Source organism: Paramisgurnus dabryanus, chromosome 3, assembly GCF_030506205.2.
Source record: "Paramisgurnus dabryanus chromosome 3, PD_genome_1.1, whole genome shotgun sequence".
Classification (NCBI taxonomy): Eukaryota; Metazoa; Chordata; class Actinopteri; order Cypriniformes; family Cobitidae; genus Paramisgurnus; species Paramisgurnus dabryanus.
The window spans coordinates 37,749,756-37,762,980 of NC_133339.1; the positions used below are offsets into that span (position 1 = coordinate 37,749,756).

Consider the following 13,225-nt stretch of genomic DNA (forward strand, 5'->3'; position numbering starts at 1 on the left):
CAATGGAAAAGCGCCATTAAAGAGGACATATCATGAGAATCTGACTATTTCCATGTTTAAGTGCCATAATTGGGTCCTCAGTGCTTCTATCAATCTAGAAAATGTAGCAACCCAGTAACTTAATTTTGGTTAACCATTCTCTGAAAGCATGTGAATAAATAAGCCATGAAATTTGGCTCCCCCTGTTATGTCAGAAGGGGATAATACGTCCCTTAATCTGCATTATCCAACCACTGGCACTGCCATTTAGTGCAGAGATCATTTGCATTTAATATGACACATCAAAAAAATTCACACCTACAAAGTGGCAATTTTAACATGATATAATAAATGATCTATGTGGTATTATCTAGAACTTCAAATGCATACTCTGGAGAGGCCAACGATTTATTTTATATCTTAAAAAAGTCTTGTGAAATGTCCCCTTTAAATAATTTGGTACACATACAGTAGATAGATTGCACAAATAATTGGCTACATGTAGATAGACTACACAGTTTTTGCTTTGTCTTTTTTTCTTGAAATTTTCTGGGAACCCCTTGGAAATTGAAAACCCCTGATACTGTACCCTAAACTAGGAACAACATACGCAAATATAAAAATCTATTCATTTTCAAAATTCCACTTGTTTCTGCTGTTTCCAGGAAATTACACTGAAAAAAAAACATGTTTCTTTCTTGGTATTTTTGTCTTGTGTCCACGACAAATATTGAAAAATTCTCAAATCAAGATGCATTTTCTTGATGAGCAAAATGACCAAAGAAATTAAATCCAGTTTTAAGACAAAATAATACAATTTAGGTGATTAATACAAGCAAAAATCTGCCAAAAAAAAAAACTTGAAATTAGTCTATTTTTTTCTTAAAAATTTCTTACCCCATTGGCAGATGTTTTTTACTTGTTTTAAGCACAAATTCTATTACATTTTATATGTTTTGACTAATTTTCTTAGTTCATGTTGCTCATCAAAAAATGCATCTTGGTTTAAGAATTTTTAGATATTTGTATTGAAAACAAGACAAGAATACTGAGTAAGAAACTCTTTTTTGCAGTGTTCACTTTAAATTCACAATGAAATTTAAAACTTTTTGTGGAATATTTTGGTATTTTTTATATATGACTTATCTGTGAGCTTTATTGTTTAAAAAAATAAATGTGCTCTCATAGTCTTTAATTAAAATGCAAATCTCCTCCCCTCCTCGTATTGATCTCTTTTTACTACTGGTCACAGGGGTTGGCGGGCCCTGAAAAAGATTGCAGCGATTTTCAAATAGCATCATAACCCAACTTCCAATGATCCGATCAGTTCTTTATGTTTTAATTTCAGAAGCCGATTTACTAAAATATATGCCACAACGAGAACAATAAGACAATCGCTACTTCCATTTCAATGTGACTTTTAAATGAATAAGTTGTTCCTATTAATTATCTATAAGTAGTTTAACGTGACTGTCTGTTAATTGCTAATGCAGTACTAAAAATACATGTCTGTGTGTGACAGAGGACGGCCTACACTACAGTGTTACAGGAGTGGCTGAGAGTGTCCTGTCATAAAGCTGCTGACACTGCGGTGGTCAAGGCGCACATGGACACCTTTGCCTCCATTTCCCCACAGCTACTGGAGTTTGTTATTAACATGGCAGACGGCAATGGAAACACAGCCCTGCATTATACCGTCTCACACTCCAACTTTCCTGTAGTCAAACTGCTGCTGGATACTGGTTAGTGCCCTCATGCTCAAAGCTGGCATATTATTTTATAGGGGCAATTATAGACATGAATCGGCTTAATAAACAAATGTTTTATTTATCATACAATGGTGCCTGTGAAATTTCACGTATTTGTGTTACAAAAATAGCCTTCATTAAGCATGTGACAGTGCTATATCTGTATTGTGTATTTATCAGTCGTGTCCTTGTCACACAGGTCTCTGTAATGCTGATAAGCAGAACAAGGCGGGCTACACAGCAATCATGTTGACAGCACTGGCTGCCTTTAATTCCGACAGTGACCTTCAAACCGTCCTACAGCTCCTCCGCACCGGAGACGTCAATGCCAAAGCCAGCCAGGTGCGCCCCCTACTGGTCAGTCAGTATAGAGTTGAGCTATAGGATCACTTTATAACCTTTGGCGTCTTTGTGTTGTAGGCAGGACAGACGGCGCTGATGCTGGCGGTCAGTCATGGCAGAGGTGATATGGTGAAAGCACTGCTGTCCTGTGGAGCGCAGGTGAACCTGCGTGATGATGATGGATCCACAGCGCTCATGTGTGCCTGTGAACATGGACATGTGGATATCGTACGCCAGCTGCTGTCTGTGCCGGGCTGTGACGCCACGCTCACTGATAATGTGATTATTTCATTATTTCATGTTTATTTTTACCTCCTTCCATTAGATTCTGTCTTTTGTATTTGACACCATCATTATTTACAGATGTGATGCAATTAATACTTTAAATAATTAAATTCTCACCTAAAACAATAATGGTTATTTGAAAAATCTAGTGGCATTAAATATTGTATATACTTTTAACAAGTTAAGGTATTTTGTAGGGCTGGGAAAAGATTAATCGCGATTAATCGCATACAAAATAAAAGTAATTTTTGCATAATATATGTGTGTGTACTGTGTGTAATTATTGAGTATATATAGCCACACACACATACATATATTCATGTCAGATTTTTTTTTATTTATATATCAATTTTTTACATTTATATATAATATAGAATATATAAAAATATAAATAAATATGAATACACATGTAAATGTTTCTTAAATACATACATGAATGTGTGTGTATTTATATGAACGTAATAATTGCACACACTCCTATATTATGCCAAAAATTACATTTATTCTGTATGTGATTAATCGCGATTAATCTTTTCCCAGCCCTAGTATTTTGCATTAAAAATTAGTTAGAAATGCTTTAGAAAGAAGTCCATTTTGTTTAAAATTCTTATGAGGCCATATGTGACCCTGGACCACAAAACCAATCATAAGTGGGGCTGGGTATCGATTCAGATGTTCTGGATCGGTTCGATTTCGATTCATAAGCTATCGATTCTGATTCTCGGACCGATTTTTATACTCGATTCTCGATTCAACTCAATGAATATAGATTTAATACAAATACTATATTTATAAAAAAAAAGTGAACTTAAGTTTACAAGTGGGTAATTAATAAAAAGAATAAAAAAGCCACCAACCGGTATATTACACTTTTTTATTTAAGGTAAACTTGGGTACATTACAGAACCCATCAGTAATTTTCAAATGCATTCAGTTATGTTAAAAACAATACAATTTTGATGCAAAATGAAAAATGTATGCTGAAAAAGTCAAAACAGTCGCATTACTTGATCAAACAGGATCAGGTTATTTCATTAAAAAAAAAATCGATTCGTGGCCTTTGAGAATCGATTTTTAATCAGCCATGTTTAAAAAAAAAACGATTAATTGAAAAATCAATTTTTTTTTTTTTTTTGCCCAGCCCTAATCATAAGGATGGATTTTGTAATATTTAGATTTAGCTGAAAGCTGTATAAATACATCCATTGATGTATGGTTTGTTAGGATAGGACAATATTTGAAAATCTGGAATCTGAGGTTGAAAAAAATCTAAATATTGAGAAAATTGCTTATAAAGTTGTCCCAATGAAGTCCTTAGTGACACATATGACTAATGATAAATACAGTTTTTTTTATATTTATGGTGGGAAATTTCATGGAACATGACGAAATATAAAACTTTTTTTTTTACCCATACAATGTATTTCTGGCTATTGCTACAAATATACATTTGCTAATTATGACTTGTTTTGTGATCCAGGGTCACATTTTGTGAAAACATGACCTCGATATCCTTAATACTGACTTAGTTCATGAAACTTTGATGCTTGAAAGTTATGGAATATGTTTTGGAGTATTTTCTTTGTTAACTAACGAGAGATACTTTTCTCATATTATTACACTCATTCAAGCATTTCAGTTAAGTGAGTTAAATCAGCTTGGTTGATACAGATTTGAGACAGTCATTTGTAATGAGTAATACAATAACATACAGTGACTGTGTAAGACTACTTAGACTACATAAACAGTGAATAATTTGAATACAATGTTAATGTTCGTAACCCAACCAAGACTCACATTTACTTTGCATTTGAATTTTCTGAAACATCATTTAAAATTGAGAAATTATTCCCTAAATCTAATTTTTTATTTTAAGTGTCGAAGTAAAAATAGGGTGCCAAATTGTGAAGTTTTTGTTATGGTTTGTGACACTGTGGGCCTTTGCTTTGCTTTTCCACAGGATGGCAGCACGGCTCTATCTATTGCACTGGAGGCCAGTCAGAATGACATCGCTGTGCTTCTGTACGCACACCTCAATTTTGCTAAGCCGCCTTCCCCTGTAAGTGCTCTTACTGTATGAAACACTTCACCTTAAAGGGACACTTTTTTAAATATGCCCATTTTTCAGCTCCCCTAGAGTTAAACATTTGATTTTTACCTTTTTGGAATCCATTCATCCGATCTACGGGTCTGGCGCTAGCACTTTTAGCATAGCTTAGCACAATCCATTGAATCTGATTAGACCATTAGCATCACGCTAAAAATGAAAGACAACTCTACAAAGAGTTTCAATATTTTTCCTATTTAAAACTTGACACTTCTGTAGTTACATCGTGTATTAAGACCGACTGAAAATTAAAAGTTGTGATTTGCCATGTTACGGCAGCAAAGTCCTTGATTATTACGCTGGAATGAGAGTATAGTTCCTAGCCATATCTGCCTAGAAAATCGCAACTTTAAGTACACGATGTAACTACAGATGAGTCAAGTTTTTAATAGGAAAAATATTAAAACTATTTGTTCATTTTTGAGCACGATGCTAATGGTCTAATCAGATTCAATGAATTGTGCTAAGCTATTCTAAAAGTGTTAGCACCAGACCCGGAGATCAGCTGAATGGATTCCAAAACAATAAAAATCAAATGTTTAACTCTAGGGAAGCTGGAAAATGAGCATATTTTCCAAAAAGGTGGAGTGTCACTTTAAATATACACACAGTTGCCCAGTGAGCATTTTTCTGATATGGTTATCATATTCAACAGGTGTCACCAAAGTCTCCAATGTTGGGATCTTCTCCTCCCTCTTCAGAAATGAAGTGACCCTTTCATTAAATGGATGTCATAAATTTGATGTCACCTCTTCCAGCAGATTTCTTCGTCCATTCCACTGTCTATGTGTGTGTGTGTGTGTTTGTGTGTGTATATACATATGTGTAATATCATGTTACTTTTTGCATATTTTTAGCTTGAGTGACATTAGAAGTGCACTCTTAACAAGAATCTTAAGACTTGTCTAAAAATTAGCACTTGACACCGTTGATCTTTTATCGTTGTTTTCTGTGTTATTCTCATCTTAATAGATGAGTTTTAAATTAAAACAACAAGCGTGTAACAGCAATATCATTTATCTATCAATCTATTTCTTGCGATGAAACGTTGGATGTTAAGTGTCACGCTACAAAGTAAAATGATGCAAATGCATTTACTGTACTTTAGACAATCCATCAATGTTTGAAACTGAAATCATCATCCAGTGTCACACAGTAATCGATTATATTTGTAAAACTGTTGCGTAAGCAACCAGATTATCACGTACCTTAATCAAGTGTCCTTTCATGGTTTTTACTGTTCACAATAAAATAAGACTTTTAATTTCCAATCTGTATAGACATCATAGTGCATATAAGTGCACTCACACCAGCTGTTTTTGATAGACTTTAAATCCTTATTTTTAGTATGTGTTTGTATACTAGGTTTGATTATACTGTGCAGTTGTCCCTCTTTTTGGAGATTTATAATGTTAACTTTCACAAGCCGTAAAACACTTGCTTTGTTTTTACTAAATATAGCTGCATATTGTCAGACATCAACCTGCTTCAGATATTGTTTATATTTAAATACCAGGCTTGTTTTTTGTGTAAATTGTATAGATTTTATAGGTATTAACGGATAGCATAGATTATTTCACAGTGGATGTCAGTGTAGTTTTTCGAGGGTGTACTTTGTGTATCCTGACTGGTATAGAGGACTGCGTAGTTTTGCCATTTGTGATGATTGTAAAACCGCATTTACAGTAATTTAGTGTAAACAATGACTTACATTGGACTTTTGTCGAACAAGGGCTCTCTAAAGACTTTATACACTAGTCAACATTTGAAGTGGATCAAAACCTTTCATAAAATTTTGAGCAATACCCGTTCTTGACTTAGAAGAACTTTGATTAACTTTTTAAATTCATTTCAAATGTTGACTAGTAATTAAATATGAGAGCATTTTTATCTCACTGTTTTTTGTGCGTGCGTGCGTGTGTGTGTGCATGTGTGTGATTACCAGTTGCAATGATACATAGCCATTGAAGGTAATATGAAGGTACGTGAATCCTGAAGTTTCTTTAGATTTGGTGAATGAGACCAGACGTTGGTACAACTGATATGCACATTGTTTGGTACGGGTTCACTGAGTGCGGAAAATCATTTGATTTGGTTCTTTTTTGCTCGGTAGCTAGTGGTTTTAAGGTCCAGAATGTGTGTGGAAAGGTCTATGACGAATGTAAGATGTTTTCCAAAATGAAAATAATATATAAATACGTATCATCTCCAAAGGTTTGGTGCAAAGACTATAGAATTTTTTAGCAATTTTAACTGCACAAGTTTTAACTTTTTTAATTTGAATTTGAGTTTTTTCACTTTATACACATGCTTTCTTATAACCAGTTTAGTAACAAATTGATTTGATACTCTTTTGTATTTGATTTATTTAACTCTCTTTGAATATCTTTGTAATATCTGTTCACAGCGTATGTATATCTTTTGGCACATTTGCCTGCCTTGTACCTTACAATATGTACAGAGCTCACAATGAAAGTTGTTTGTTTGTTCCTTCCATTCATTTAAAAAAAAAATAAACAGAAAAACAATAAAAGGAAATGTGTCACTTTGAGAATTTACAGTCCGGTTCAAACAACATCTGAATTCATAAATATTAGTATTTGTTAACCAATTATTTTAACTTTATTTTTAAAAGTATTTATATACCTATATAGAGAAAATATTGTTAACAAATGCTGTAAGTATTGTTTATAATTAGCATGTTATTTAAAACTTTGCCTAATGTTAAGGAAATTAATCTGCAAGGTGAAAGGTTCACTGGGCAAACGTTTCAGTTCATGCACCGGAGGGCGCAAAATACAACAATTGCAACATCCATTCTTTGCCCATACACTATGGGGTGGTTTCCCAGACAGGGAAAGACTAAAAAGCATGTTTGAGCTGCCTTCATTTAAAAATCTATCAGTGCCATTGTTTGGTCTAAAGATGCACACCAGTAATGTTTTTTTTTTTTGTAAGATATGTTTGTAAAAACTGTCTACATATTCTCACTGTAACAAATCTGTAGAAATGCAGTATTACTGGCAACAAGCTGCCAGTAACTTACTGTAGATTTTGCCGGTTTTTACTGGCAACAGTTTGTTCAAAGTTAAATGAACATGAAATATTTTCACATTTTTTACAGTGTAACTAAGGCCTAGTCCTGGATTAATCTAAATCCTATCCGGAAAACTGCCCTTTTATTTACAACTATTTTGGGTCCTCATCAGTATCTAGCCTAAAAGGTCTACTAAAGCTTTTGAAGCTTAGAAGTAAGACAGAAAAAAATATTTTGAAACAGCAAATGTGCCAGTGACAAAAAAGTCAAATTCAAATAGGTAAAAACTGCACATCAAAGTAGTTATTATCTTTATGGGGATGTGTCTACTTATTACTAAAATCTCAATTTTAACAATGTATTTTAAGCGTTTTAACTGAGAATCACACGACGACACCAGTCAAAAATAACTATTATCCTATATAACAAAATTGTTATCCGGTATGACAAAAATCGCAGTATTTTTGGCTACCTATAGAAATCTGCAACCTTTCCCTTCATCTTCCAAATATGTAAATTCATGCTAACTATATTTACATAAAATCCACATTATATATGTTATTTTAGCGTTATCCCATATGACACAGGATTTTACTACATACTAAATAGTGTGCTAGTGAGGAAAATGGTAAGTTAAACACATTAAAGACATAGCCTACTTACATTTCATCATTTTTTGGGGGTCCTTCGGGGTCTTCCTGATTGTGTAACATGCTTTCTCACATCGTGTCAAAATAAAATTCACAATAAAATTGCTCCAGTTTGCTTTTTATCCCGGATGACATTTTTTTTTGACACCGAATGCTCCAGAGCATAACAATCAACTGGATGTCATATTCTTTGTAGTATTTAAGTATATTGTTGTCAGGACTCATACAGTTATGCATGTGGCAGAGATGTTAGGGTTTATTCAATTTTGTACAGTTTGTTTGGCTTTTTTGTATGTCGCTCACAGTTATTCACCCAATAGATTCAATAAATGTGCTTTTTATTATACATTTTCTTATTTTGACTTCATAAAGGGGTTTGGACATCAAAATTGCACGTCATGTCATTGGGCCAAATATGGTAGCAAACAAATAATATTTTGTCTAGCAATGTTTAAATAAATGTATAGTTGTAGGAAATATATGTCAACATTTAGTGCTACAGTTGTTTTATAGTATTCACTTGTTCATATAGATATTACAAAATATACTGAAAATATATTTAAGGATATTGCATTTTAACATGTAAACCCATTTGTAAGAAAACACATCTGTTTAATTGGATAATTGAATCCAAACCTTGAGGTCCTGAGAAGCACTTTTCTGTGACAGCTAATAGTTTCCCTTATATATCAATAGTTTATAAACATTAAGCCAAAGTACCACTGTTATCCAGATTAATTTTGGATTCGGTAACATGTTTAACACATACCCTGCAATCTTCATGAAACATATCAACACTTTGTGTTCTCAGAAAGAAACCTTCACAGGGTGGTTCAGCTGAAGGTCTCTACATCAAGCAGTTCTTTGTAATCAAGATCAGTGCAGTATGGGTGTAACTCCTGCTGGACTTTATGATAAAATGTGTTCCTGCTTCCAGACGATAAGATTTGAAACCCAGCCAAACCCCTTCTCGAGAAACTAAAGACTAATTTCATCAAATATTAATGTGAGGGCTTTTATCACTCTTGGGCAGTCTGTAAAATCTCTAATTTAATGTCAATACTGGCAATGTGGTTACAAATCCCTGTTTTTTTAATAAGTGATTGCAGTGCTATCACACAACTTACTCTTAACATGCTTAGTTTGTTAACATGCTTAGCCAAGCTTCAGATATCTCTGCTATAAAACAAATAAATGCAAATAATTTTCATATGCTGTTTTTATGTAATGGTACACTGTTGATTATTTAAATTTTGTCATATTATTTTATTATTTTTCAAGGTGTTCATGTTGGGCTAAATTGACCAAAACACAAATAAAACAAGCTGCGAATGGCACAATATCTGTTATTTATTAATAAAACATACACTGTAAAAAATTCCGTAGAAATTGCAGCTGGGTTGCCGGTAATTTACCGTAGATTTACATTTATGTTATTTACTGGCAAGAGTTTGTTCAAAGTTAAATGAACATTAAACATTTACAAGTCTTTGTCTTTACAGAGTAAAACTAAAAAAACAGCATCAAGCAAAACATTCTGGGAAACAAAATCTGAAGCAAAAAACAGAAAAAGGTTGATGATGATTTCTGATTCCCAGAATGCTTTGCATGAGGCTGTTATTGTATAGTTTTATTCTGTGAAGATAAAGACTTGTTAATATTTAAAATTTATTTAACTTTAAACAAACTCTTGCCAGTAAATAACATAAATGTAAATCTACGGTAAATTACCGGCAACCCAGCTGCAATAACATTGAAATTTCTACGGAATTTTTTTACAGTGTAAAACAGTAATAACCAAACAGTGGGTGAAAGCTTCAGTAATATATTATTTTCACATAACACTCATCTTTAAAGGTTTGATGATAAACAGGTTGATTTCTAATTTTATCAGATATACTATTTATACCATGGTCTCCAACATGGTGCCCGTGGGCACCAAGTTGCCTGCACAGAGTCTGTGAGGTGCCCTCCATAGCACATTCTATTAATAGTCTCAATTGTAATATTTTTTATTACATTTTTTTATATTAGATTGGCTTCTTTTATGAATGTTAACATTTTAAACAATGATGAAACATATCAACAAGTAAAATAAAATAAGTAAAACTTTTTTTAATGGACTATATCGAAAAGTAGTCTCCAGATTGTTTTATCCATTTTGGTAGTCCTTGCTCACAAAAAGGTTGGAGACCCCTGTAAAAAAAATGATTTGCTGCCTTACATGTTTTTGTTCAATCAACTCAGATTTTGGGTCATTTTAACTAGAAGTCATTTTGAAGTCATTTTAACTTACTATTATTTATCTTGACCAGAGAGTTGACTAGAGACTAGTTGTAATAGCTTATAAAATATAATTGAAACATGTCAACTTAATTTTATAAGTTGTAGCAACTCATCTCTTGTCAAGATAAATAATAGTAAGTTGAAATTACTTGAATCTGAGTTGATTCAGCAAAAACAAAATTAAGGCAGCAAAGAATTTTTTCAAGGTCCTCAGAAAATGATGTTTAACTGAATGTTTTGGATACTGGCCAAATTAAAACAAGATAAATGTTCACAATATTGTAAAACAATAAAAAAATAAGTTGTTTGTTATTTAAAGTCCTGGAAAATACCATCTAACAAAGGCACTGAAACAGAGAGCTTTCTTGTTTCCTTGTCATTTAAAAAAAAAAAAAAAAAACTAAAGTGCTCTTTTTACACTTAAACTACCAGTTGTAGCTATATCTTATCAAGATGGATGTTATATCAGAAAAAAGGGGTGGAGTTAAAATTGATATTGACAACAATGTTCTGCGTGGCTTTAAAAAGCCCTGCCAAAAAGCAAGAAATTGTTGAGTTTTTTTTAGCAGCCTGTCCACAGCTAACTGAATAACCATGAGTCTTACCGCAAAAGATAAAGCCACAGTGAAGGCCTTCTTCGGCAATGTTGCCTCTAAGGCTGATGATATTGGCAGGGAGGCTTTCGCAAGGTACTGTAACCTTTCACATTTGTTTGTTTGTTTGGGAAATTAATGGACTTATAGACTACCATTAAATCTCTTTTGTTTTCCATTGTAGGACTCTGTACGTGTACCCTCAGACCAAGACTTACTTCTCCCATTGGGCAGACTTGAGCCCTGAATCACCTCAGGTGAAGAAACATGGACAGACAGTGATGAAGGGAGTCCTCAGTGCTATTGAAGTGATCGATGATCTCAGCGGTGGCCTGATTAACCTCAGCGAGCTGCACGCTTTTATGCTGCGCGTGGACCCTGCTAACTTCAAGGTTCGTTGTGTCGCGGTCGGAAAATCGTGACATATTAACTTTATTTCTGAGCTATGGCTTTTAATGAAAGCGTTTATTAGTTTGACATGTTTTACCTTTTTTTTTTAGATCATCAACCACAACCTGCTTGTGGCGCTCGCGATGTTGTTTCCTGAGGACTTCACCCCTGAGGTGCACGTATCTGTGGACAAGTTTTTGGCTCAGGTCAGCCTGGCCCTGTCTGAGAAATACAGATAATGTGTTTATCTCCAACGCGACACTGTATTCGTTTTAAAGATGATCAAATAAAAAAGTAAAAAATCATGAAACCAAGCAATCTCTTTTCTATGTCTACCAAAAAAAAATAAACGCAGTATGCATCAATAAGAAATGTAAGCTGTGTTGTATAAGTCTACGTTTAATGAACGTTTAGTGACCCTTATTGTTGCACGTTGATGATAAATAAAATTATATGAAACGATCAATCTTTTTTAACAAATAGCTGTTTATTAAATGCTGATTCTTCGCAGTAAAAAATGCTTAAATGAATGTACTTTAATTTCTTCTCCATAACTTTTTCAAATGGTTAAATTGTGAATTAATATTAAGCTCAGTGGGTCAATGCACAGACAGGAAAAATGTTTTTGTGTAATTAATTTTTATTTATTCTAAAAAACACATTAAATCTACATGTAGCTTGTTATAAATAGCCATCATTAAGCTATTTATAGTCCTGCACCTAAACATAGAACTCTAATGCAAAGCATTTGTCGGTAGTTTGGTTCTAGACAGGGCCGCCTTAACCTAATGTGAGGCCCTGGGATTGAGAGGTTTTGGAGGCCCCCCCATAGCCTCAGTTTATAGTCTTATTAAAAAAAAGTGTAATATCTAGGTAATCTACGTCACAAAATGCATTAGTTTCTTTCAATACATACAACAGTGAGTTTCCCCTCTTTGACCCAGAAAACACCATAATATCATTATTAACATATCACTGAGCCCACTTGAGCATAAACACAAGACACTTTATTTAACAACCACACACACAGCAACTTGTGGTGAAAATAAAACCAAAATGTGTGAGAGTATATATGTTTATAAGCTTTATGTCTATATAGTTTTTGGAATATACAAATTTGCAGAAAAGTGCCACTCACTAACTAAATGCTCAGCACAGTTTAAAAATATAAGAATTCAGTTTTAAAGTGAAAATGCATTAATGTTAACAAAAGATAAGTCTTATAGACAGAATGTTGTTTTTTAATTAGTTATTTATTTTGTAGGCTATTGAAGATATAGTATGCATTGTATTTAGTATTTATGCATACTACGCATGTAAAACGAACACGTATGAATATGCACAAAACAGACAGGGAACATACATGTATATAAGATCAGATAAGGACATTATAAATATGAATGGTGCGATCAGGGGATGATCATTAGAGATGGTCTTGTCGCGCTTTGACTTGCACATTTACCGTTGCGTCGTCTTTCTAAACCAACAGATGTGTACTGTGAGCTAACATCGCGTCAAACTACATTGCAACAGCTGCGCACGCGTCACTGATATAAACGCGAGTAAACTTAAACTTTATAACAACGAACAGCATTAATATGTTCGGGTACTCCTTTCTTTATTTGGCGGCACAGTATCTTGCGCACAGTTGGAGAGACTTCTGCATGCCAGAGAAAGCACGAGCACAGAGAGATAACATGTAGGAATGCCAAGTTGAAAACGCGCACATTACGCGGAATAGAAAAATCTGTTACGTCTGATATTTTATTTCACGGTAAGTTACCACGGACCAATTAGCAGCCATGTAA

The 13,225-nt window shown here is 33.7% G+C and overlaps 2 protein-coding genes across 5 annotated transcripts in view; both read left to right on the forward strand.

Moving 5' to 3' along the window:
• The window catches only part of kank2 (KN motif and ankyrin repeat domains 2), a 34,697-nt gene extending 27,698 nt beyond the window's left edge, over positions 1-6,999 (forward strand). For all 4 annotated transcript variants that reach the window (XM_065252582.1, XM_065252521.2, XM_065252710.2 and 1 more), the window contains 5 exons: positions 1,502-1,721; positions 1,927-2,069; positions 2,148-2,348; positions 4,315-4,413; positions 5,117-6,999. In XM_065252582.1, the coding sequence (XP_065108654.1) occupies positions 1,502-1,721; positions 1,927-2,069; positions 2,148-2,348; positions 4,315-4,413; positions 5,117-5,173 (720 nt within the window). In that variant the 3' untranslated portion in view covers positions 5,174-6,999. The remainder of the gene's footprint in view (positions 1-1,501; positions 1,722-1,926; positions 2,070-2,147; positions 2,349-4,314; positions 4,414-5,116) is intronic.
• A 4,029-nt stretch (positions 7,000-11,028) lies between these two features.
• On the forward strand, positions 11,029-11,656 carry hbae3 (hemoglobin alpha embryonic-3). The gene is made up of 3 exons (XM_065269668.1): positions 11,029-11,123; positions 11,212-11,419; positions 11,528-11,656. Exons 1-3 carry the CDS (start codon positions 11,029-11,031, stop codon positions 11,654-11,656), a joined length of 432 nt encoding a protein of 143 aa, XP_065125740.1.
• The last annotated feature ends 1,569 nt before the right edge of the window (positions 11,657-13,225 follow it).

Bases quoted from the DNA above. Each gene is read 5' to 3' on its own strand.
- hbae3 (XM_065269668.1), top strand. From the start codon at position 11,029: ATGAGTCTTACCGCAAAAGATAAAGCCACAGTGAAGGCCTTCTTCGGC. The intron at 11,124-11,211 runs GTACTGTAACCT...TTTCCATTGTAG, and splicing joins GGCAGGGAGGCTTTCGCAAG to GACTCTGTACGTGTACCCTC. The intron at 11,420-11,527 runs GTTCGTTGTGTC...TTTTTTTTTTAG, and splicing joins TGGACCCTGCTAACTTCAAG to ATCATCAACCACAACCTGCT.